General features: G+C 30.0%; 1 protein-coding gene across 1 annotated transcript in view; it reads left to right on the top strand.

Moving 5' to 3' along the window:
• Positions 1-6,585: 6,585 nt before the first annotated feature.
• The window catches only part of Cpr73D (Cuticular protein 73D), a 40,666-nt gene continuing 22,428 nt past the window's right edge, over positions 6,586-24,823 (top strand). Inside the window, exons 1-2 of the mRNA XM_065504279.1 lie at positions 6,586-6,819; positions 13,514-13,651. Coding sequence (XP_065360351.1) covers positions 6,701-6,819; positions 13,514-13,651 — 257 coding nt within the window. The 5' untranslated portion in view covers positions 6,586-6,700. The remainder of the gene's footprint in view (positions 6,820-13,513; positions 13,652-24,823) is intronic.

Below are 24,823 nucleotides of genomic sequence, written 5' to 3'. Positions count from 1 at the left end.
CTTTCAATTTTCTCTGCAGCAGGCCTGAAATAGATGCTAACAATTCCGCCAATAATCACGAACACAATCTGTCAGTCAGTAAGTTATTCAGTTAGTATGTTAATACAGTTAAGTCTAATTTTCTTTATATTCTTGGCCGCAGTTTCTTTTATTATTGTTTTTTTTAGTTTACAAAATAGCATAAAAACTAAGTCAAGTAAATTAAATTTTATGGTTGCTTTTTGTTTTTCTTCAATTTATTGCAATAATTTTATACTTCCTCACCACAAGTCTAGGTCAGTGTCTTCAAAATGCAATAAAAAAAACTGTGTACATTTAAACTCAGACTCAAACTCACATCAAACACTTCTTAATATCTATAATATTTTTTTTTATATTTTTACTTAGTTTCTTGCAATGTTTTTTATTCTGTAATTAGTACGAATACGTACAGATGTACGTACGTATGTCTGTCTGTCTGTTTGTAAACTGTATAATCAAAGAATTGTTTTTCATTTTTGCTTTTTGAAGTTTAAGTGTAATTATATTGCAATTATAATAAAACTTTTTCCATATTATTTGCATAATTTACAATCTCAACAACAACATTGTAATTATAAGTACAATTTTGATAACAACAAATCACATATCCGTTGAATTTTTTAACAAGAATTCCACATTCATAAAATGCCAACAAATTAAAAAAATCCATAAATTGGTCAACGAAATGCTTCTGCTCTATTCTCCCGATTTAGCCCCGAATGACTATTTCTTGTATCCAAACCTGAAAAAATGTCTCGGCGGAAAGAGATTTGACTCCAACGATGAAATCATCTCACAAAAATTACATACTTTGATAACATCGACAAATCTTATTTTTTGGAAGGGATACAACAATTAGAGAAACGATGGACAAAGAGCATAGAGCTCAAAGGAGATTATGTTGGAAAATAAAATAATTTTTTATTGTTTCATTCAAAAATGCACGGACCCACTCTCACATTATCGCCCATTCCATCGAAAATATATACATATGATTTGATTGCAATCGGTAAACGTTAACTTTTTTTACAGCCGGGGTCAAGGATAGAAATTTTTGTTTAACAAAATTTTAGAATAATTAAATTTTTAAAGCGTAAATGGAATGTACAAACGTTATCCTCATATAATAGTATTTATGAATCTTAGGAAGGTAAAAATAACATAGCATTTCTTTGTATTTTCAATAACTCTAAAATATTACAACCGTGTTTCTTATACCCTACACCACCATAGTGGGGAGGGTATAATGCGTTTGTGCAGATGTTTGTAACGCCCAAAAATATTGGTCTAACACCCACCTTAAAGTATACCGATCGACTTATAATCACTTTATGAGTCGATTAAACGATGTCCATCTGGCTGGCTGGCTGTCCATGTAAACAAATTTGGTACATATTATTGGATATACTGGCTGAAATCGGTCCATTATTTCACCTAGCCCCTATACAAATGTCCTTCCGAAATTGGACTTTATCGGTCATAAATGTTTAATTTATAAATGTATCTCCACAAATTGCGCTTTAAATAAGTTTTATATATACAAAATTCATGTCACCAAATTTTGTTAAGATCGGTCCATAATTAGTCATAGCTCCCATATAGAGCCGCTTTCGAAAATCACTTTAACGTGCATAAATCACTTAAAAATGTTGGTATACTCACAAAATTCAACATAGTAAACTTTCATATAGACATAAATCACACGACCTAATTTCATGGTGATCGGTCCATAATTGGTCATAGCCCCCATATAAGGCCCACTTCCGAAAATCACTCAAAAATATAAATTATTGAAATTTTAAAAGAAAAATGTTTTTGCTCATTTACTTAGTGTAGGGTATTATATGATCGGGCTTGACCGACCATACTTTCTTACTTGTTTTAGTCGTGCTCTTACATTAAAATAAAACAAAGTGTGTGTGAGATATCATCAAAATTGGTATTCGTTTAAAATGCTAATAGATGATATTATGTATGGAATAAAGAACCCGTTATGGTCTCACCTCCACGTGAGATGACCATACCCTCAAATGCCTAGTGCAGAATGTCCAATGTGGCATGAGCTGTGTGGAACGTAACGCCGTCCTATTGAAATTACATGTCGTTGGTGTCCATATCATCCAATTCAGGCAAAATAAAGTTAGCACTGCCAGCCCAAAATCCACACCAAACACTGACTTTATCGGGATACACCGGACATTCTTGGATCTCATGTGGATTGGTATTGACTCAAATTCGACAATTTTGTTTGTTCAGAAATGGGCCTCACCGCTGATGATGATTTTTTTATGAAAATCAGGCTGAGTTCTAACTGCTCTATTGTCGTTTTCCTTCAGCGCCTGGTGAGGACAGTGGCGATGTTTTCGGCAGATATTGCACCATACAAGTGTTGGTTCGTTGTTTACTGAACCAGTGCACAGAAATTTCCCCACCACACTTCGAATATTCCACTCGGTAGGACGTTTATGGCGTCCTAAAAATGGGCGAAGCGCGCGGAACTTTATCCGAACAGAACGTCCATTTTGAAAAAAAACTATTTTATCATTTTCACATGTTGTTGAAAGCTATAACCATAAAGAAACACAAACAAAAAAATTACTCAAAATAATCACACATACGAGTGTTGTTTTTGTTTTCACATAGTTTTTTCTACTAATACATTCTCACCACTTAGGTTTCTGACAACTGAGTTAGGTCTTTGACAGGAGAGTTTCCGCTCTATGTCTATTCTCTATGGCTATAACCGTCCATGTTGATTTGGCAAAACAAACTGAATAAATGATAGCCAATTTGATAGAAGTAGTTCATCGATTGCTCACCAAAGCATCCGTATAAATGTGCGAGAGATGGATTGTTTGATTCAGAAGTGGTGGTTTTGACACTGAAGACAATGATCACCCAGGTCAGCCAACAAAGTTTGAAGACCAAGAATTGGAGGCATCACTCCATGAAGATTGTTGCCAAACTCAACAAGAGCTTGCAAAACCATTGGGAGCTACTCAAGCAGCAATTTCAAAACATTTGCCGAATTGACAACAAAGCCAAATATCCATGGCATTTGGTATTTGGTAGGAGCAAATGGATCCTATCTATTATGAGCTGCTGGCCAGACCATCACAGGGAACCTGTACCAAATGCAATATGATCGTTATTGGCCACATGTTGCACTACCTGTTAAAATCTATTTAGAAAGAAGTGGATGGGAAGTTTTGTCTCACCCGCCATATAGTCCAGACCTCGATCTATGCAGAACGCTATCTCTGGGATACGCTTTTTCTTAGAACAGAGTAACCGAAATTCTTGACCTCAAAAGATGAGATGATGTTGCCAGAAAAATGGGAAAATGTCATAGCTAGCAATGGCCAATACATTGAATAAATTTATATTGTACGAATGTTTCAAAATGAAAACTAAAAATTCCGCATTTTTAAGTCATACACGCAGTATAATAAATATTAGAATCTTTAGAGATATAGATTTATCTCATTTATGTATTACACAAAACAAAAAAGTGAACATTGAAGTTTTGCCTCTACACCTCAATTTTATAATAAAATATTGTCCTTATAATAAGAACACTTTTCCACTATAAGAAAAATATCTCAAATATTCAATCAATAAAACTTGATACACCAACAATATGCAGTGGTTCTCATGGAAATACTTACAGTTTTTCTCGATCACTTCGTTCAGTATTACTTTTATTAGCAAATGTAGTGAAATTACAATAGCGGTATTCAGAATGTAGAGTACTTGGTCTAGTAATGTAGAAAAAGAGCACAATAGCAAAAAACTAAAAACAAAATACTTTAGAAATTTAAATGTTTGTCAATAAATAACTTCTCTGCTTTTTTACTAGACTAGGGTAGGACTAGAGGCGCAACTGAGAGTAGACATAACCACTCTATCCCAAATGTTATGGCTGGCACAATTTCAAAATACATTTAGGGTATTCACACGGTAGTCATAAAGTCGTATGTCATAAAATAATAACACGAAAAATTATAACTACTGTGAGCAATCCTCATAAGTTAGTGTATTATTTCAAATTTCAAGTCAACTTATAAAAGTAAAAAACTAAATTTTTTTTAATTTTCATTTCAATATTTAAAAAAACAAAATATTTAATTATTTAGTGAAAAAATTGTTATGCCTAATTATACCCTTCACCTTCGTGAGAAGGGTATATATAAGTTTGTCATTCCGTTTGTAATTTCTACATTTTTCATTTCCGACCCTATAAAGTATATATATTCTGGATCCTTATAGATAGCGGAGTCGATTAAGCCATGTCCGTCTGTCTGTGTGTCTGTCTGTTGAAATCAATTTTCTGAAGATCCCAGATATCTTCGGAATCCAAATCTTCAATAATTCTGTCAGACATGCTTTCGAGAATTTTGCTATTTAAAATCAGCAAAATCGGTCCACAAATGGCTGAGATATGCGGAAAAAACCAAGACAACATGGATATCTAATGATAGATATTTCAAAGACATTTGCAATGACGTATATAAGACCATAGTAAGTTGGACCTACAATGGGTCAAAATCGAAAAAAAAATGTTTAACCCGAATATAGCACTCTTACTTGTTTTTAATTAATTTTTTTTTTAAAATTTATTAGTGAAAAAAATTATTTTACCGATTTTGACACATTGTAGGTCCTACTATTGAAAATCGGTTGGAAAACGGCTGAGACAAAAAATTCAAATTTTTCAACAAATTTAAACTTTTTTACACTTTATGTAGATCGTAAAACAGTAAAATATTTTTTTTCTTATTTTAGTGAAAGTTTTACGACATTTGCAGGTTTTTTCATATAAATGCTTGCGTGTTCCTTTTTTTAAATCAGTATTTTGATTTAGTTGGGGAGCATCCTGAATTTAAACAGCCACCACTCAGCCATTTTCCAACTTATTTTTACAAATCTTTTTCTATTTAAAATACAAAACGTACATATATCTTTCAAAAAAAAATAAACAAGTATTTCCGTACTCTATGTATGTAATCCAACAAATCAGAATTTCTACATGAGAATCCCTGCATAATTTTTGTATGACTGTGTAATCAATCTGTCTCCATTGTCCCTGATGTTAAGCTAAAAAGTTTTGAAAAAGAATTTCCAAAGAAAATCTTATCTCGAACATGAATTTGATACCTAATGTTTGATTTATTCTAGTTTTCTTTTATTGGGACCGACAGCAGCTGGAAATAAAAGGAAATTGTTTATTGTTTGCAATAAAGTGAGCCTGCCACGATAGCAAACACATTCTAACTCACACATTGTGTTGAAGAAAAACAAAAGAGTTAAGCAGCCAACTTGAATTGTGTTTATATTGAATGTCATTTCCCAGCTTCTTTTTTTTTTTTTTGTTTTTGCCTCCACTCAACTCAAAACAAAGTCAACATTGACATTAACTTGAACACAAAATCAAGAAGAAATAAAATAAAATAAAATAAAATAAAATAAAATGTTTAGAAAAACACAACACTAATTGACGGTTTTGCATTGTACGGATACGAGTGCGGTGTGGTTCTGTATGGAAGTGGCATAGAATAAATATCCTGCTTGCAACATTTTAAATAAACATCTAGGCTACACTTCGCCACAACGCAAATGTCCAAGAGTAACATACACTTAACGTTTTATGCCTCTGTACATTGTCGTGTTTGTTGTTTATCATGTTGTTCAAGCCAAAAGGAAAACCACGAAAATTCCTGACAACAAACAGCCACAACATTAACAACAAATATCTATGTAAATACTCGTACTTACTTGTTGAAGAAATTGCATCTAAAAAACCTCAAACTCCCCATTTAAACAAATTCTAACACTATTTGTGGCATACAATGATTTGAAATTGCATGGGGCGGCTGATGGCAAGAACAAATTCTCTCACAAATTCTTAGGCTGATGGAAAAAAGTGCTTAGCTGAAGCTGACTAAAAAAATTGCAACGCTTCGTTGCACGTTGTTTACATTGGCCACCTTAACAGTTGTTGAAAAACTGGTAGAAAATTTGCAAACTTAAACTTTAAGATGCCACTAAATGGTGAAAAATACAACAATAAAAACAACACAAGCCAAAACCAAAAAGCTGAGAAAAAAAACATTTGACTTGAAATGTTTAGATTTTTCAACGTACATTAAAGTTGTGAATTGTAAATTTTCCTTTTTTCCATTTGTTTATTTTCTTATTGTTATGGTAGCCGCAGTAGTAGCAAAACGTTGTTGTTTTTTTTCCTCACTTTTGCTATGGTGGGTGGTCAGGTGAAACAAGTAGCAGCAGCAGCCGCAACAATAACATCAACCACAAAACAAGTGGCACGGGCAAAAACCCACCAACAACATACACAAACAACACAACACAAGAAAACTTCATTACAGCAAAATTTTCCTGCTAAATGTTTGAGAATTTTATTTAAATACGTTAAGCATCTGTTAGAAAGCAGTCAGTCTGTTCATTGTTCTTAATCTTTACGGTTCTTCTTCTTTATTTTCATCAAACATATTCTAACGCAACAACATTAACAACAACCACAACTATTCAATTCAATTGCAACAAAAATACACTTATTAGAAAATCAATCTTAAATGTGAAATTCAAGGATACTTGTTTAAATTGTTACCAATAAAAAAAGGACTAAGATTTCAAAACTCGTCGGAAAATTTGTGAAATCATGTCTAAGACTTTATATATTTTCTATAGCAGTGCTGTGATATTTTTAAATTTGTGTTTTATTGTCAATTGTGATATTGAGTACAATACAATTAATGAGGATGGATCATATCGTTTTGGGTAAATGGAAAGAAACCTTAATTTGTTTATATGTGCATAAAGAATTTAAGATATTTTGTTAATTAAATTAATAATGAAAATTATATTAAAAATAAGATGTTATAAATTACACAACATGAACAATCAATCGCATAATGAACTGAAAAAAATTTAAATAACATTTTTAAATAAATCCTAAATTTGGATTTATCGGTCGGCGACACAATGCCAAAACCTCAGGCGTTTTAAACTACATTTTAAAACTATACAAAATCCACGTCACCTATTCATAATCGCTTATGGTTTACGAGATATTCGCATTTTGAATTAAAAATTTTATTTAAAAAGTCATTACATTTTTGATTGTAATGAAATGAAATTCAAAAAAAAATATAATGTACCTTAAATGGCTTTGATGAAATTGGTTTGAATTAAATTTTTATTGGTTTTATTGGAAATTATAGGAATTCAATTGCGTTCATTTGTGATTCTAACAAACTTCATTTAAAGAAATATAATTTTTAAATCTTATAAACCCTTTACCAAATTATACTTTAAAATATAAATTTTAGATTTTTTTTACATAAACAATTTGTTTACAACTGTAGGAAAAATTTTTTTTTTATTCGAATAAAAAAATTATTAAAAATGTATTCGATTTATTTTCAAGTTAAAATTAAACAAGTAAGAGAGCTATATTCTTATATACCCTTCACCAAATTATACTTTAAAATAAAAATTTTGAAATATTTTTAGATAAAAAAAATTATTTTTTTTTCAAAATTGATTTTTATTGCAAATTTTTTTATAATTTAAAATTTTTTTTTAATTTATTAGTGAAAAAAATTTATGACAAAAAAAAATTGTTTTGGTGAAAATAAAATTCGGATTAAATCATTGACTTAATATGACCTTATATACGTCGTTGCAAATGTCTTTGAAATATCTGTCATTAGATATTCATATTGTAGAAAACATTATATTTATAATTCGAATAAATAAATTATTCAAATAATCGTGGAAAAATTATATTTTTTTTCGAATGAATTAAATTTTTAAATTTAAACATGCATTCGATCAATAATTGTCGATTAATAGATTAAAAGAATGCATTTATTTTCATGTTAAAATTAAGCAAGTAAGAGATCTATATTCGGCTATGTCGAATCTTATATACCCTTCACTAAAATATACTTCAAAACTATTTTTCCCGATTTTAACCCATTGCAGGTCCGACTTACTATGGCCTTATTATACCCTACACCACCATAGTGGGGAGGGTATTATGCGTTTGTGCAGATGTTTGTAACGCCCAAAAATATTAGTCTAACACCCACCTTAAAGTATACCGATCGACTTAGAATCACTTTCTGAGTCGAGCGATGTCCGTCCGTCCGTCTGGTCGGCTGGCTGGCTGTCCATGTAAACCTTGTGCGCAGAGTACAGATCGCAATTTTGAAGATATTTCGATCAAATTCGGTACATATTACTTTTTCGACCCAAGGACCAAGCCTATTGAAACTGGCTGAAATCGGTCCATTATTTCACCTAACCCCCATACAAATGTCCTCCCGAAATTGGACTTTATCGGTCATAAATGTTTAATTTATATATGTATCTCCACAAATTCCAAATAAGTTTTATATACACAAAATTCATGTCACCAAATTTTGTTACGATCGGTCCATAATTAGTCATAGCTCCCATATAGACCCGCTTCCGAAAATCACTTTAACGTGCACAAATCGCTTAAAAATTTTGGTAAACACACAAAATTCAACATAGTTAACATTAATATAGACATAAATCACACGACCTAATTTCATGGTGATCGGTCCATAATTGGTCATAGCCCCCATATAAGGCCCACTTCCGAAAATCACTCAAAAATATAAATTAATGAAATTTTAAAAGAAACGTTTTTTTTGCTCTTTTACTTAGTGTAGGGTATTATATGGTCGGGCTTGACCGACCATACTTTCTTACTTGTTACACCGTTGCAAAGGTCTTTGAAATATCTATTATTGAATACCCGTATTGTCTATATTAATGACTTAGTAATCCGGATATGGATACAAAATAGGTAAATCGAGGTAGACCCGGTTCGATTTTAAATACCAAACAAACCGGATCTATAGCGGATATATTGATGTATGAATCATGTATGTACATAAGTTATTTGGAGGCTACGGAAAGTCGATTTCAATATACAAATTAAATATCTGTGGAGTTTGGACAAAACATCTTAAGTCAAGAAAGAAAATATCTTAGTTTTTTTTAATAATAAAACTACCTTTTCAAAACGATCCGTTTACACAAATCTGCTTCTTCTACTTCTTTTGACAAAACAACTTAATTCGCAAAAACTGATGAATTTATCGATAATTATTTCATTATTTATCCTTTGTATAATTCTTTGAGACAAATAATAAAGTTCTTCAAGGACAAATAATAAAATATTGATCAATAAATTCAACAGTTTTTGAGCTCTCCTGAAAAATTTCAAAATTCCACTTAAGTTATTTTGTTAAAAGTTCACAGATATATTCTGGAGCGTTATAGATAGTGGGGTCGCAAATGAAATATAGAAATTACAAATGGAATGACAAACTTATATATATCCTAGACACTCATGGTGAAGGCTAAAAAAATATAATTTTTAATTTATTTTTACAATTGTATGGTAATAACTGGAGTAAATTGTCATTCGTTTAAAAATTATACGAATAATCGTGGAAAAATTATATTTTTTATTCGAATAAATGTCTTTTTTAAATTTAGAGTAATAATGTATTTGATCGAATTTGAAAAAAACAAAATCCAATTTAAACAAAATAAAACACACACAAACCAGCTACCAAGTAGGGACTCGCCTATTAAAACTCATGTCTTGTATTAAGGATATGGTGAACGTTACGTTTGCTCTCCAGCCGTTACACAAAACATGATATTTGTAAGGTGAGTTTCCAATTGGAAGCAGGTTTCTGCGTGTCATACGATTCGTATTCGGCGTCTCCGAAAATACATTATTTTATAATTCTGAGAAATATAACTAACTGAAGAAAGAATTATTAAAAATGAATATAGATTTCAATTTAGTCAGCTCCATTTTGAACTTCAAATTTATGATCTTATATTCACTATAACGAATTTCTAGTTTTTTCGCAATGACTTTCGTTATCACTCAAAACTCAATATTTCAAATGAAAGTTAATTTAAAATAAAATCAATTAATATTAAAACATCTAAAAAAATTACGTCGCCATTTTGAACATATCATTTAAAATTTCATAAATTTTATCCCATGATAAAGAAAAAAATGTATTTAATGATGACTCCATATTAGTTCCTCGATCATATTTATTTCAATTTAAATTTTAGATTCGCAATCACCGACTTGTCGCTAAGTTTAGTTTTAAAAAATTTTTGGAAAATTACAATTTCTTCATCAAAAACTGCATGTTTAAATAACTGAACAGTATTCGGATTAACTTTTTCAGCCTCAATGATTCCAAGACGAAATTAAAGGAATTAGTGAAGTGGGTTCGAATTTAATTTTTATAAACTGTAGAAGATGGTAATTGTTTTATTCCGTATTTAATCAGAGTGCAAATTCTAATTTCAATGAATTTGTAAAAAAAATAATTCAAAAATTTGCTTATTCAGTGCATAAATAATTCGCGAATGAATTCAAAAATGAATAATTCATTACCAGCTGTAGTTTTGTTAAAATTTTTGTTTACATAAACTTTTTTTAATTTTAACTGATCGACTGAAAATGCAACACTACTGCTGTTAACAGCCATATGTCAGTTGACTCCTGTTAAAAATTTAACAGGCTGCGTCATTTAGTTTAGTTTAGCCATTGATAACAGACTACCTAGTGACTTGATTAGAAAATGGAAAAAAGTGAATTTCGTGTGATCATAAAGCATTATTAAGGCAAAGCTTGATAAACACTATGGGAACTCTGCACCATCAATTTCAATGGTAAAAAAAGGGGTTTACTGAATTTCGTTGTGGCCGTACAGGCACGAAAAAATGCCGAACGTTCTGGTCGCCAAGTTGAGGTTTCTACACCCGAAACTATTGAAAAAATTCACGATATGGTGTTGGCAGATCGGAGATTGAAAGGCATCTCACATGGCTCAGTGGTTTCAATTTTGAATGATCACATTGATATGAGAAAGCTTTCCGCAAAAAGTCCACCACAAACGCAATCGTGTTTTCATGGCAAAAATTCATGAATTGCTCCCTCATCCACAGTATTCTCCGGATTTAGGCCCGAGTGGATATTTCTTGTTTTCAAACCTGAATAAATGGCTCGGCGGAAAGAGATTTGACTAAAACGATGAAATCATATCACAAAAAAAACCTATTTTGATGATCTTATTTTTTGGAAGGGATACAAAATTGGAGAAACGTTGGACAAAGTGTATAGAGCTCAAAAGAGGCTATGTAGAAAAATAAAATGATTTTTTATCCAAAAACCTGTGTTTCATTCAAAAAGTCATGGATTTATTGCACCACCTTCATACATTTGGCCCGAAAATGTAAGGAATTGCAAAATGGTAAATTTTCAGTTTAATATCCGTAGTTGTTATCACATCTAATATTTTTAAGAAATTTTATGTACTAGAGAAACACTTTTACATACACGATTAATATTTTGTATTAAAGTTGGTAAAACATTAAAAACCTTATTCATAAACTATTTATAAATTAAATTATGAATCAAATTTTCTATGGAAATTTTGTTTTATTAACCCAGCAAAAACTTTACTTACTTAGTAAGCCAGCAAGTAATATTGGAGCCAAGGGATAACTACTTATTATTTGACTGAAACACTACTTACCTTTGTTCGGGATTATTAAAAAATTCATGGGTCAAGCTTACAAATGTACTTACAATCAGTTAAGATTGCCAACCTGTATAAAAATAAGTACTTATTCTAGTAAATAAAATAATGTGCTGGGTAACCACCACTCATTACAAAATAATGCATGAAATAACTAGTTGTCATTACAAAAATTCACTAAATTTTTGCTGGGTACCTTTGATAAATTTCCAAACTGTTTTGAATATGGAAGTAAATATTTCTTAAAATATTAAAAAAAAAACTTTAATTTTTAAAACAAATTTCAAAATTTGTTTAATATGAAAAAAAGTTTTAAAATACAGTTTCCTTTCCATGATTATTTTAGAATATGAGACATATTTTAGAAAGTTTTTTTGACAGATCTCTTTTTCACCATATGTATACTACCATTTATAGGTCGATTTTGCTAATTGCAATTATTTACATCACCTACTTAATAATTCAGTATTGAAGAAATTTCAAATGTTACACGCAGAGAAAGTTGTGTATGTTAACTAACCACTTCCAAATGTTTAAATGTTTTTTAACAATATTATAGTCACAGTAACTATACATATAATTGTGGTAACCATAATATAGTTAAATTAATATTCACATGATTGTTACAGTATATGTTTGTGTCAACCATTTTTGTGATGAAGGACTTACCATATTATGTTGCTCTCGGCCTATGGATATCATAATCTGAGAACAACATATTATGATATGATACTTCATCATAAATATGGTTGTCACAAACATATACTTGTTAACTGTAACCATATATATGATTGATACAATCATGTGAATAGTAATTTAACCATATTATGGTTAGCATATAATTCGTTACTGTGACTATAATATTGTTAAAAACTTGTAAAAATATTGAAATGGTGGGGAGGGTATAATGCGTTTGTGCAGATGTTTGTAACGCCCAAAAATATTAGTCTAACATCCACCCTAAAGTATACCGATCGACTTAGAATCACTTTCTGAGTCGATTAAACGATGTCCGTCCGTCCGTCTGGTCGGCTGGCTGGCTGTCCATGTAAACCTTGTGCGCAGAGTACAGGTCGCAATTTTGAAGATATTTCGATGAAATTTGGTACATATTATTTTTTCGGCTCAAGGACCAGCCTATTGAAACTGTGTGAAATCGGTCCATTATTTCACCTAGCCCCCATACAAATATCCTCCGAAATTGGACTTTATCGGTCATAAATGTTTAATTTATATATGTATCTCCACAAATTGCGCTCCAAATAAATTTTATATATACAAATTTCATGTCACCAAATTTTGTTACGATCGGTCCATAATTAGTCATAGCTCCCATATAGACCCGCTTCCGAAAATCACTTTAACGTGCATAAATCGCTTACAAATTTTGGTATACACACAAAATTCAACATAGTTAACTTTAATATAGACATAAATCACACGACCTAATTTCATGGTGATCGGTCCATAATTGGTCATAGCCCCCATATAAGGCCCACTTCCGAAAATCACTCAAAAATATAAATTATTGAAATTTTAAAAGAAAAATGTTTTTGCTCTTTTACTTAGTGTAGGGTATTATATGGTCGGGCTTGACCGACCATACTTCCTTACTTGTTTTTTTTATGCGTGTATGCCTACCAATTAAGAGTATAAATATTCTATTTGAAGATATTTTAATAAACTTTGAAGAGAAATATACCATTCACTAAATCCAAAACTCAAAGTTAATGTCCAGTTTTGTTCTAGTTTGCCCTTGTGTTTATAGTTTTTTTTTATATAAAATCTTAAACAATATGTAGTATATTTTATTAAAACAATAATTTAATTTTAAATTTTCATTATAAATTTTACAGACATCGAAATGATGACTTTGGTGGCTATTATCATAGTGCAAGTGGTACTCCAGACAACATAGTGCGAGGTCGTTATGGTTCGCGTAATCCAGCCACTGGCAAAGTGGAGGAAACAATCTATACAGCGGGACCACGTGGGTGAGTCAAATAAAAATACACAGAATACCAAGACTAAACAGACAGACTGTTGTATGTCTGTCGTACATACGCATCATAAGAAATTTAATGATTCAAACTAAATAAATTTTCAAGCACTTAAAAGAACAAACAGTAGCAAAACCATACAAAGTAACAAATCATTTTGTTTGTTTAAATTCCTACAGAAAATGCTCTCAGTCGACGTAGAAGTAGTAGTAAGATGCTTTATAAAGTTGTTATATTTATGTAGCCTATAGGATTTACTGAAGCATAAATAAAACAATTCTAACACTTTATCAAGATAACAGCTACTGTTTTTTCATTATTCTTATTTCATTATTATTATACCCTTCACCAACATAATGTGGAGGGTATTATGTATTAGAGCTTATGTTTGTAACGCCCAAAAATATTAGTTCAACATTCACCTTAAAGTATATCGATCGACTCAGAATACAAGGTCGAAGCCTATTGAAATTGGTTTAAATCGGTTCATTATTTCACCTAGCCCCCAGACAAATCGACACCCGAAATAGGAATTTTTTGTCATAAATGTCTGATTTATATAGATATCTACATAAATTTGTCCACAAATAAGCTTAATATAAAAATAAATCACGTTTAATTTGTTTTTGGTGGATCAATCCATAATTGACCATAGCTCCCACTTTAGCAAGCATAAATCTTTTAAAAAGATTGGTATTTAAATAATATTCAACACAATAAAGTTTCATATAAAAAGAAATCATGCCATCTAATTTCATGACGATCGGTCCATAATTGGCAATAGCTCCCATATAAGGCTCACTTCCAAAAATACTTAGGAAACAGATTATTGAAATTTTAAAAGAAATATACTCAATGTAGTGTATTATATGGTCGGGCTTGACCGTCTATACTTCCTTACTTGTTTTTTATTTGTTTGAGTTTCAATTGTTGTCTAGTTAAAAGGTTTATTGTTTGGTGCCTTAACTTTTTGTTCTGTTGTGTTAAAACGCTTGTTTCATTTTGTCTCTAATAAAGTTCAATTTCAAGCTAAATACTCTATAACAAATTGCTAAACACCTGATACTCGTTTAACAGATGCCGAGGAAAATTTGGAATGTTTGGTGAATTAGGTTTATTAAATATGGAATAAAATTTTATATTCGACTGTTTAACTGAAAAATAAAGTGCCGACTGATGATTTAAACACGTCAAAACACACACAATCCTGTTTCCAAGTGGGAGAATGTAAGAGCTAGAACAAATTTTGGCAGCTGCAGAGCAAATGTTAGGTTTTTTTTTTAACAGTTTTCAGATTTTCTTCAGAAGTCGGCTTAACATAAGTATATTTTTTCCATTATACATCGATAGAAAGACCTTTGGGATAAGTATATGTTAATATATTGTTTATATACAGAACTTAGTATCCGAGATATAGGCAAACATTTTTTAGACATTTAATGTAGGTACAGCCGATAAATAATTTGAATTTTTATAACATTCACCATGAGTTGTAAGGGTATATATTAGGGTGGGTAGATTTAGCAATCGATATTGTGCCATCGATTTTTCGATAGCTTTTGGCATGAGGAAAAAATTTTCCACTACGACATATCAAAAAAATCATTTTGGAGGCGCCCAAATTTGTTTACTCCTTCTCAACTTTTATTTTTAAGGTTATTTTAGTATTAAATTAGAGTTTGGGGTTTCCCGGATAATTTTATTTCCCGGGAAACGGGAATGAAAAATTTCATTTCCAGGGAATTTTTTTCAACTAGAAAAATAAGTAAAAAAGAAAAATTATTTCACAAAATTGTGTAATTTTATTTAAAAAAAATGAAAAACAGTACATTACAAATTCGCTGTCGATCAATATGTTAATTGCATTTGTAATGTAGTTTTTAGCTTCTTTCTTTTAATTTTTCTGTTATATTTTAAAATATATTTTAAAATAAAATTGAACCGCTCTTTTGCTACTTTGCTAGAGAATATACTCTACATTGTGAATAGAAATAATGTTATATGTTCGTCATAGAACTATTTTTTCTTAAAAAAATTGAGTTTTCAAAATGTATTCAGTAAGTCATTTGATGATTTTTTGTTTTAGTGGCAAAGTTTCCAGACACCAAGAAAACTCTTTCGCTTTAAACAGGTGGTGGCTTTATCGTTAATAAAGCATTATTAAGACAATCTAAATTTTTTCTCCGATTGCTGATTTTAAATGTTTAGGATTTTCTTTTTCAATATTGATTGAATAATCTAATTCGTTTTTAAAATTTTCCTCCATTTGTATTTCGGAAACATCATCATCATCGCTTTGAACTGATGAGGGAACATTGCGGTGAAATATGCGTATGTATGACCATTTTCTTTTTGTATTATAATTTAGCTTATTACACTGTGCAACAAGAAAATCTTTCCCGAATGAGACCAACGGGAAATGAAAGTAGATAATTAGTATACCAAAACCCCCAAAGGGTTTTTAAAAGTTAGCTCGTGTTTTAAAGTTATTCGCCTTTAAAGTTCAGCTTTTTTGAGTAAAAATTTTTCATATATATTTTATGAATAATCTATTGAAGTAAGTCAATATTTATATAAAGTAATTTTAGTTGAATGTTCTAGTCCTAATATACTTAAAATTCATTAATTTTAACACTTTTTGCAGATTTATTTTTTTATTTTTATAGTTTTTGGTACTTAGATACGCAATTTTTGGAGAATTGCTGAATATTGCTGTAAAAGTATTGAGTAGTGGGTATCGTATATCGAGTATTTGCCATATTGTTTGAGTACTCAATACTCAAAAGTAGTTACTCAATACTTTTAGACTTGTATTTTTACAATTTAATTTATTTAAATTTAACGGTTATGGTGCAAAAAATGCATCTCTACTATAAATACAACTCAAATCAATATTAGAAATGCAACTCTTAGCGTAAACAATTTTCAAATCAGAATAAAATATTATTAAAAAAAACTGGGATAATAGTTAAAAAGTTCAAAATATTTATTGATATAATCTTGTAAACATAAAATGTTTCTAAAAAGGAGTGATGTCTGCTAATACATTACCAAATTATGTTGTGAAGTTGATAGGAAATTTACATAAGTATATTAACTTTCGTAGAATTTTTAGATAACAGCTAAAGAGTATTCATGTCGGCTTAATACTTCTACTGTATCCTTAATGGGGTTTAAAACATCCACTAATATTTGGAACAAGCCATTCATCAAACAGAGATGTTATATTTAAATGTATTAAAGTAATTTTAATTAATTTCAAATTTCCCGCTTTTCCTAGGAAAAGTTTAAATTTCCCGGGAATTCCCGGCAATAATTTTAAGGGACCCCAAACACTATATGTAATAAAAAATCGGCTTATTTAATTTCTTTTTAAATATTACCTTTCCAAGGTGAAATTAGACGCTAAAAACGATAGCAGTTTTTTGTTTTTTCTTAATTTTTAAGGTTTTTTAGTAAATTTTTTAAATATATCCTATCCAAAGTAAAATTGTACGCTTAAAAAGAAGGAGTTGCAAATTAATTTTTGAGAAACTGATATCACCATCGCCTTTAATGTGACAATTTCTTTAGAAATGAGCTATTTGATACGGAATAAAATATATAAAAATTAGTTTGGTGCCTTAAAAATAACAAAAAAGAGTATAAAATCGAAAAAAAAAAAAATGTGTTTTTTGATGTTTTTCAAAAACTCGTCTTAAAATCCCAAAAAAATGATATCGCCGGGTTTTCACAGTAATATGTCTTAAGTTGCCCAAAAATGCATGTAACAAATTTTTGGAGCCATGTCTTTTTAAAAAATTTTACCTCTAGCAAAAAATGGGACAAGGATGGGCAGCTGGAAATGTTTGCATTAGGTAATGGAATAATCAGAGAACTTATTTTGAAAATATGGCAAATATAGAATTTGATAGTTTTTTTTTGTTTTCCATCAAAGTTGATAAATATGGAAAAATGGATAAGTGGTAAATATCGATTTACCTGGACAAATACAAAGCAAACATTACAATTTTCTTTATTTTTTTCTTAATAAATAGGTCGATCAATAGAATCAAAAATAATGATGATCCGTTACCTAGTTTTCGAGATACTGTATCTGAAAGCGGACCAAATTAGCTAAAAATGGTATTTTTGTTTTTTTTGAAAACTGAAAATCAGTCAATTTTTAAGGGCTATATCTGCTGAACCAATCTGATTGAAATATGAGTAGCATATTTGAAATCATTGGACATTTTCCTGTAAAATGGGTTTATTTAATATTTTTTAGGGGCATGTGATATTTTTGATTTTTGCAACCTGTCATTACTATAAATTTTAAAAGATTCCATCACATTAAAGTGTTTGATCGATCATCACAAAATTAAATTTTTTGAATATGATATCAATATCTCTAAGATATTTGTGCGTGTTATAAGATTTGGAGCTATAACCAATTCGGTAGTATGATTTCTGTATATCATCACCTAAAATGCAAAATAACGTAACATCATGTTTCATAAGTTTAAAGGAGAAGCAAAAAACGATATAAAATGAAAACTACTTGAGGTATTGAAACAAAATTTTCAAATCTGAATTACAAGGAAACTAGAAATACATTTATTTAATAAAAAACTAAATTTTTCAAAGCACACTTTATGCTATTTTTATGTTATTTTTAATTATTGTTTTCTAAATAACGTATCATCAATATAAATTTGTATGAAGGTAAAATAAGGTAAGGTAAAATACTATTTATAAATTAATTACTCAAAATGCAAACGTTATATTGTTTAAGAAAATCGTGGTTTAAAAACTTTTTTTTGGAAATAATTCGGTATCTTTGGAACTATTGGAGATATTGTTACGAAATTTCACATGGTTTGAGATAAGGTGTTTTCGATTTACGTTTGTTCAGCTTCCTAGCGCTAAAGGGGGCCAGTACGTAGCCCCTCAAATTTGGTCATCTCGACACGCATTACATGAAAAAACGTACAAACTGGTTTGTGGAACTTCTGAGGAGTAAATAAAGTCTTTTGATATAAGTATTTGATATTGTTGAAAACATTATGACTTGAGGATTGATATTTTAGTAAAATGAAATAATTTTATAAAATTTTGGGACTTCATTTACCTTAAAAACTAAAAAAAAAATCATATGGTGATTTTCCACGAATAAAAATATAAAATTTGAATTAATGTAAAATTTTACAAATTAAAAATATTATAACAAAATTTGGAACCAATATAGACACAAATGTCCTTAAATCAATGGAATTAGAAATTTTGAAATTTTTTATTTTCATATACCGAAATTCCTAAAACGAGGAAAATGTGTTCCAAAAAATAATTTTTTTTAAAAAAGTACCTACTGTGACGTTATTTACCGTGTGATCGTAAAAATACTTAGTAGGCGTTTAAGAAACATATGGGATGATACAAATATGGAGTTTTTTTGTGGATCGGTGCTTTGCCTTTTTGGAATTTTTTACTCAAACCGAATTTTTTTTTTAAATTGGCCAAGTTTGGATAGAACTAGGGAGTGGTATGTCCGCTTAAGAGAGCCAAATTTTTCTTTACACGCTTTTGCATTAAGTTATATTTCCGGATCATATAAAAATTCTATATAGTCCCGAAGAAATTTTTTTCTACAAAAGAAATAATATATGGTCTTTTTTGGGAAAAACGTAAAAAATACGGCCCTTTTTACAAGTTCCAACTTTGGATGGGTATAACATTTTATAGGGAAAGATAACTGTTAGCAAGGTTTTTTTATTTTATTTAGAATTTAATCGTCAATGTAGCTGATATTTTAAAAATAAATTTCTACCCTGCGTAGGCCCGCCATATCTAAAAAAACATAAAAAGATCGAGCAAAAGTAAAAAAATAAAAATAAATCAATAAACCTGAATATCTCTTCAACTAATAGAGATAACCTACACTTGTGAGGGTATTTTTGTAGACCTTCTCAAGGATTATTTATATTCAAAATTTCAGCTCATTCGGATCATAAATGGATTTTTGATTTTTGTAAAAAATTTGAGACCTGAGGTGACCAACTTTGAGGGGCTACGTCCTTGCCCCCATTACCACTAGGAAGCTAAACAAACATAAATCATCTCGAAAACACCTCAGCTCAAACCATATGAAATTTCGTAACAATATCTCCAATAGTTCCCAAGATACCGAATTATTTCCAAAAAAAAATGTTTCTAAACCACTGTGCACTGGATGATACGTTGTTTTCAATTTTGGTTATAACTTGGTTATTTTTTATAATAAAAGCTTAAAATGTTGTCCACATGTATGTAATATGATGTAGTGAATCGTAAACAATAATAACATAAATCTCGAATTTTTCATGATACGTTGTTTTGCATTTAAGGTGACTATATGAAAATTATCAGGGTTTAAGTTTGTTGTGATAAGAAAATTTATAAAATTTTTATGTTTATTAAACTAATTTTCCTATATAGAACTCATATGGATGCTAAAATCAATTATTGACCATTTCGCACAAAATTTTAAAATTTTATATCTTTTTATGAGTAATTCATTTGAGAATAATTTGAAGTGAAGTAATGTAAATAAAATTTTATTAAAATGTGTAATTTGCCTTTCCGCTTTCAACTTTAACCAAACAAGTTCCTCTCTGCAAATGTCCAATTAAGAATTATAGAAATATAACCCTGTTTTACTAGCTCTAGGTGTAAAGATATTCAAAAACAATAATTGCTTGTTAAATATCTTGTTTCCTTGTGCAATCTCCGGCTTTAATAAATACTTTTTCGGTTTAAATCAAACACAAATGTTTGCTTCTTTTTGTTATAAAGAAAAACAAAAAACCACTATAAAGTTTAAAAAAACTGATTATAAATGGATCTTAAGCGGCTGCTGATAGCGTAACAATTAAAAGGGGAAATTCTTGTAAAATATGAATTTGAAATTTAAGAATGATAAATAACGACTACTAAGATGATGATCAATGTGCTTTGAATTACAATAGATGAAATATTAGTAGCAACGAAGACAATAAAAAGCGCCACATTTGATTTGTATCTTAAAACACATACCGAATTAATTCAATGTTCTGTATATCCGTTGTTATCGTAATTTAAAGATAATCTTTTCATATTGCCATTGTATTCTAATCGTCTTGTCGAGTGTTGTATAGAAGTTGGTAGCAAATTTATTAAGTTTCTATTTTTTTTTTTGTAAGTAGTTATTATTGTTTTTTAATTTTTCAAAAGATTGTTAACACACTGATTAGGAAAAAAAAATAATTGTGTAAAATTGATAATTAATTAAATTAGGCGTAAAACTCACAAAACAATTTGTCTATTCTGTTTTTGTAAAGAATTTGATTTATAAACAAATGTTAATAAAATTATTCAAATTAAGAGAAAAAATTGGAAACATTGTAACAGAATTCTAATCTTAGAGTAAAAATGTTAAAAACTCAGTTTAAAGACATCTAAAAGCTATTTCGCTTTTAGCTTTAGCATTTGATATCAAACCTGATTCTCAAATCTAATTCATACCTAGATATAGGCATAATACAATAATTGTATAAGGTAGAATCACTAGGGAGAGTTTTCGTCAAACTTTGATTTTGAATTATTTTCATATTTTCTTTTATTTGACGTTACAAGAATTGTATAATTGAGAATTTATTTTCTACTAAGTGCACCTTATATTATTGTGTCATGGATATAGGTTTGAGTTTCAAATTATATTTGAGGTTTATTGAGACAAAATGTTTTACAATTATTTTAAAATTATTCTCAAACCTTAATATATGTTTAAATGCATAAGAAAATTTTTAAAAAATTATGTTTTCTTAATTACATTTATATTAACTGTTGTTCCCAAATCGTTTTCAAACTTGAAGACAAGTTTGAAGTCAAGCTCAATATGTATTTGAAAAAAAGGATGTCAAAATTTATTTTCAAATTAAACAGAGATTTGAGTTTCAAATTGAATTTGAGGTTTATTTGGGAAGACACATTTGACAAATGACATTTTCTCAACTCAAATCGTTTTCAAACCTGAAGAGAAGTTAGAATCAGGGATGGCAAATGGAATTTAAAAATTGTAGCAATCGGCATCAGAAATTGTACTTTTTCGACTGTAATTGTACCAAAACTAGGGTTCCTCCACGAAAATTTTTTTCCCGAAAATATTTTTTTTTTTAAATTCCAGTGAGAATTTTTTAAAGTTACAATGAACAAATAAACAGTTGTAATGAATAAATTTGTATCGATTCCATTACATCCATTCATTCTTTTGGTTCTAGCAACCGATATGCTGTTGATAATGAAGCATCGTGAAGCACCCATCTAACATTTTTTAGCCACAGTAGAAAAATTCTGTCATTAAGAACAACAGAAAATAATGGCAATAATAATGGCTTAAATTTGTTTATATAATTTTTGGTTTGAAAAGCGCTTAAAATTACGAGTGTGACAAGACTAGTCAAATGCCGCTATTTCTTCTTTATTTCAAAAACTCATAATAAGTATAATTTTATAAATTTTAGTGTTAATATATTGGTATAATTGATAGAGAACATAAATTCATAAACAGTTTTTAATATATTAACTGTGAAACAAATTTTCAAATTATACGAAATGAGTCATTGGTGTACCATTGTACTTTTTAAGATCAAATTGTACCAAAAAAAAGTACAATTGTACCAAAGCAGCTCATAATATATAGGAGCCTTTTGGTCCCACCAAATACAGAGAATTGCCTTAACGCCATTGATATTTGACTTTGATGTCGATTCTAGTTGGCCATGCTGCACATATGATCTCTTACGCTTCGGGTTATCTTAATGCGATTTACAATAGATGGCGTATCTTTTAAACGCGGTTTATGTTTTAAATAATTTATATGTAAATTTGAAGGGTACTTATTTGTCATTTATTCTCACTTAGTTATTGAACATTATAGTGAAAACAACTAAATTTGTTTTATTCTTTTTGTGCCAAAAGAGCGTCGTATGCGGGAAGTTTTGCATTACTTTGTTAATTTGAAAAAATTAAAATGTGCCGCTGAAGCACACCGATTTCTCACCAAAGCTTATGATGAATGTGCTCGATCGGTGTCAACGAACAAGAGAGTTTGGTTCAAGCGGCAATTTCAAAATGTTTGCGTGCTGCAGGATTCATCCAAAAGCAGAGAAATTAGGTGCCATACGAATTGTAGCCGAGAGACCTTGAAAGTCGATTTTGGATGTCCGAAATTATGTTTGAACGCTATAAAAGAATGTTTGCACTACGATATCATTTTCGATTACGATAAACCGAAGCATTAGAGATCGTACGTGAAGCTCGACCGGATCGACACTAAAGCAGGCGCGGATCCAGGTCAGCCATTCGGGAATTTGTGTTGGGGGGGGTTGTGTTGTGTTGGATGTGTTAAAATTAAAATTTGTTCTACATTTTTCTTTTTATTCCTTTTTTTATATGAAAACTTTTCGGTTTTGGGGAGGTAAATTTCCCTTTTCACCCCCTTTGGATCCGCGCCTGCACTAAAGCCATGGTGCTAAGCTTATTCTCTGTATTTTATGTGAGCAAAATTGTTCTATCTATTATGAGCTGCTGAAATCTGGCCAGACCATCACATGGAACTGATTCATTTGAAGCGAACATTGGCCGAAAATAAACAGAATATGCTGCCAGTCATGAAACCGTAATATTTCATTATGACAACAAATGGCCACATGTTGCAATATCTGTTAAAAACTATATATAATGAAGTGGTTGGGAAGTCTAGACCTTGCCCCGTCCGACTACTATCAATTTCGATCGTTGCAGAACGTTCTCTCTGGGATACACTTCACTTTGGAACAGAGTATCAGAAATTGGCTTGATTCATTCTTGGCCTGAAAAGCAGTTCTTTTGGGTCGAAATCCATATGATGCCAGAAAGATGACATTCAAAATAAAAGCAAAAATTTAAAAAAATCCCGCATTTTTAAGACATATAGACCGATTTTCCCGAATTGAAATAGTAACCGAAACGGGAAATGTCTTTCATATAAAAACTGTTTTTTTTGGCTCTCCTGAAAAGTTGTTAAAAATCATATTTGCCAGACTAAACATAATGCGAATGTTCTTTATAAATGTTTGCAAATCTGAATTAATAATAATTTATGGCAAAATGTTAATTCAATTATATTAAATTTTTTTTTTGAATAAATTTCCAAAGTTTAATAAAAGCTTGTTTAGAAACATTTCGCTATTTTAGTTTTATTTTTATTCAATTTAATTGAATACTAAACCCAGTAGAAAATTTTACGTTCTTGCTAAATCGTTTATATGCCTTGATGATCTATGTATGTCTGATTTTATTATATTAAAAACCAGATACAGTAGGTCAAATGTCAGCAGGTTGCCAATATGTAGTTATAAATTGTACAAATATCGAAATAGTTAGTATTTCAGCTCTTAAAAACTTACTGATTTTCATACTACTATATTTGACTAGTAACTTTATGACAATGACAAAATTATAACAAACTTTTTTTTGTATGAATTTGGTTTTTATACCCTTCACCTTCGTGAGAAGGGTATATATAAGTTTGTCATACCGTTTGTAATTTCTACATTTTTCATTTTTGACCCTATAAAGTATATATATTCTGGATCCTTATAGATAGCGGAGCCGATTAAGCCACGACCGTATGTTTGTTTGTTTGTTTGTTTGTTTGTTTGTTTGTTTGTTTGTTTGTTTGTTTGTTTGTTTGTTTGTTTGTTTGTTTGTTTGTTTGTTTGTTTGTTTGTTTGTTTGTTTGTTTGTTTGTTTGTTTGTTTGTTTGTTTGTTTGTTTGTTTGTTTGTTTGTTTGTTTGTTTGTTTGTCTATCTGTCCGTCTGTTGAAATCAATTTTCTGAAGACCCCAGATATCTTCGGGATCCAAATCTTCAATAATTCTGTCAGACATGCTTTCGAGAAGTTTGCTATTTAAAATCAGCTAAATCGGTCCATAAATATCGGAGATATGAGCAAAAAACCGGGACAACCTCGATTTTTGACCTATTTTTGACCTACATATATCTGGATTACTAAGTCATTAATATAGACAATATGGATATCTAATGATAGATATTTCAAAATCCATTGCAACGATGTAGATAAGGCTATAGTAAGTTGGACCTACAATGTGTCAATTTTTTTTTCATCAA

This window comes from Calliphora vicina, chromosome 3 (genome assembly GCF_958450345.1).
Source record: "Calliphora vicina chromosome 3, idCalVici1.1, whole genome shotgun sequence".
NCBI classification, from domain to species: Eukaryota; Metazoa; Arthropoda; class Insecta; order Diptera; family Calliphoridae; genus Calliphora; species Calliphora vicina.
The sequence above is the reverse complement of the archived record's forward strand: the minus strand, read 5'-3'. Positions and strand labels throughout refer to the sequence as shown.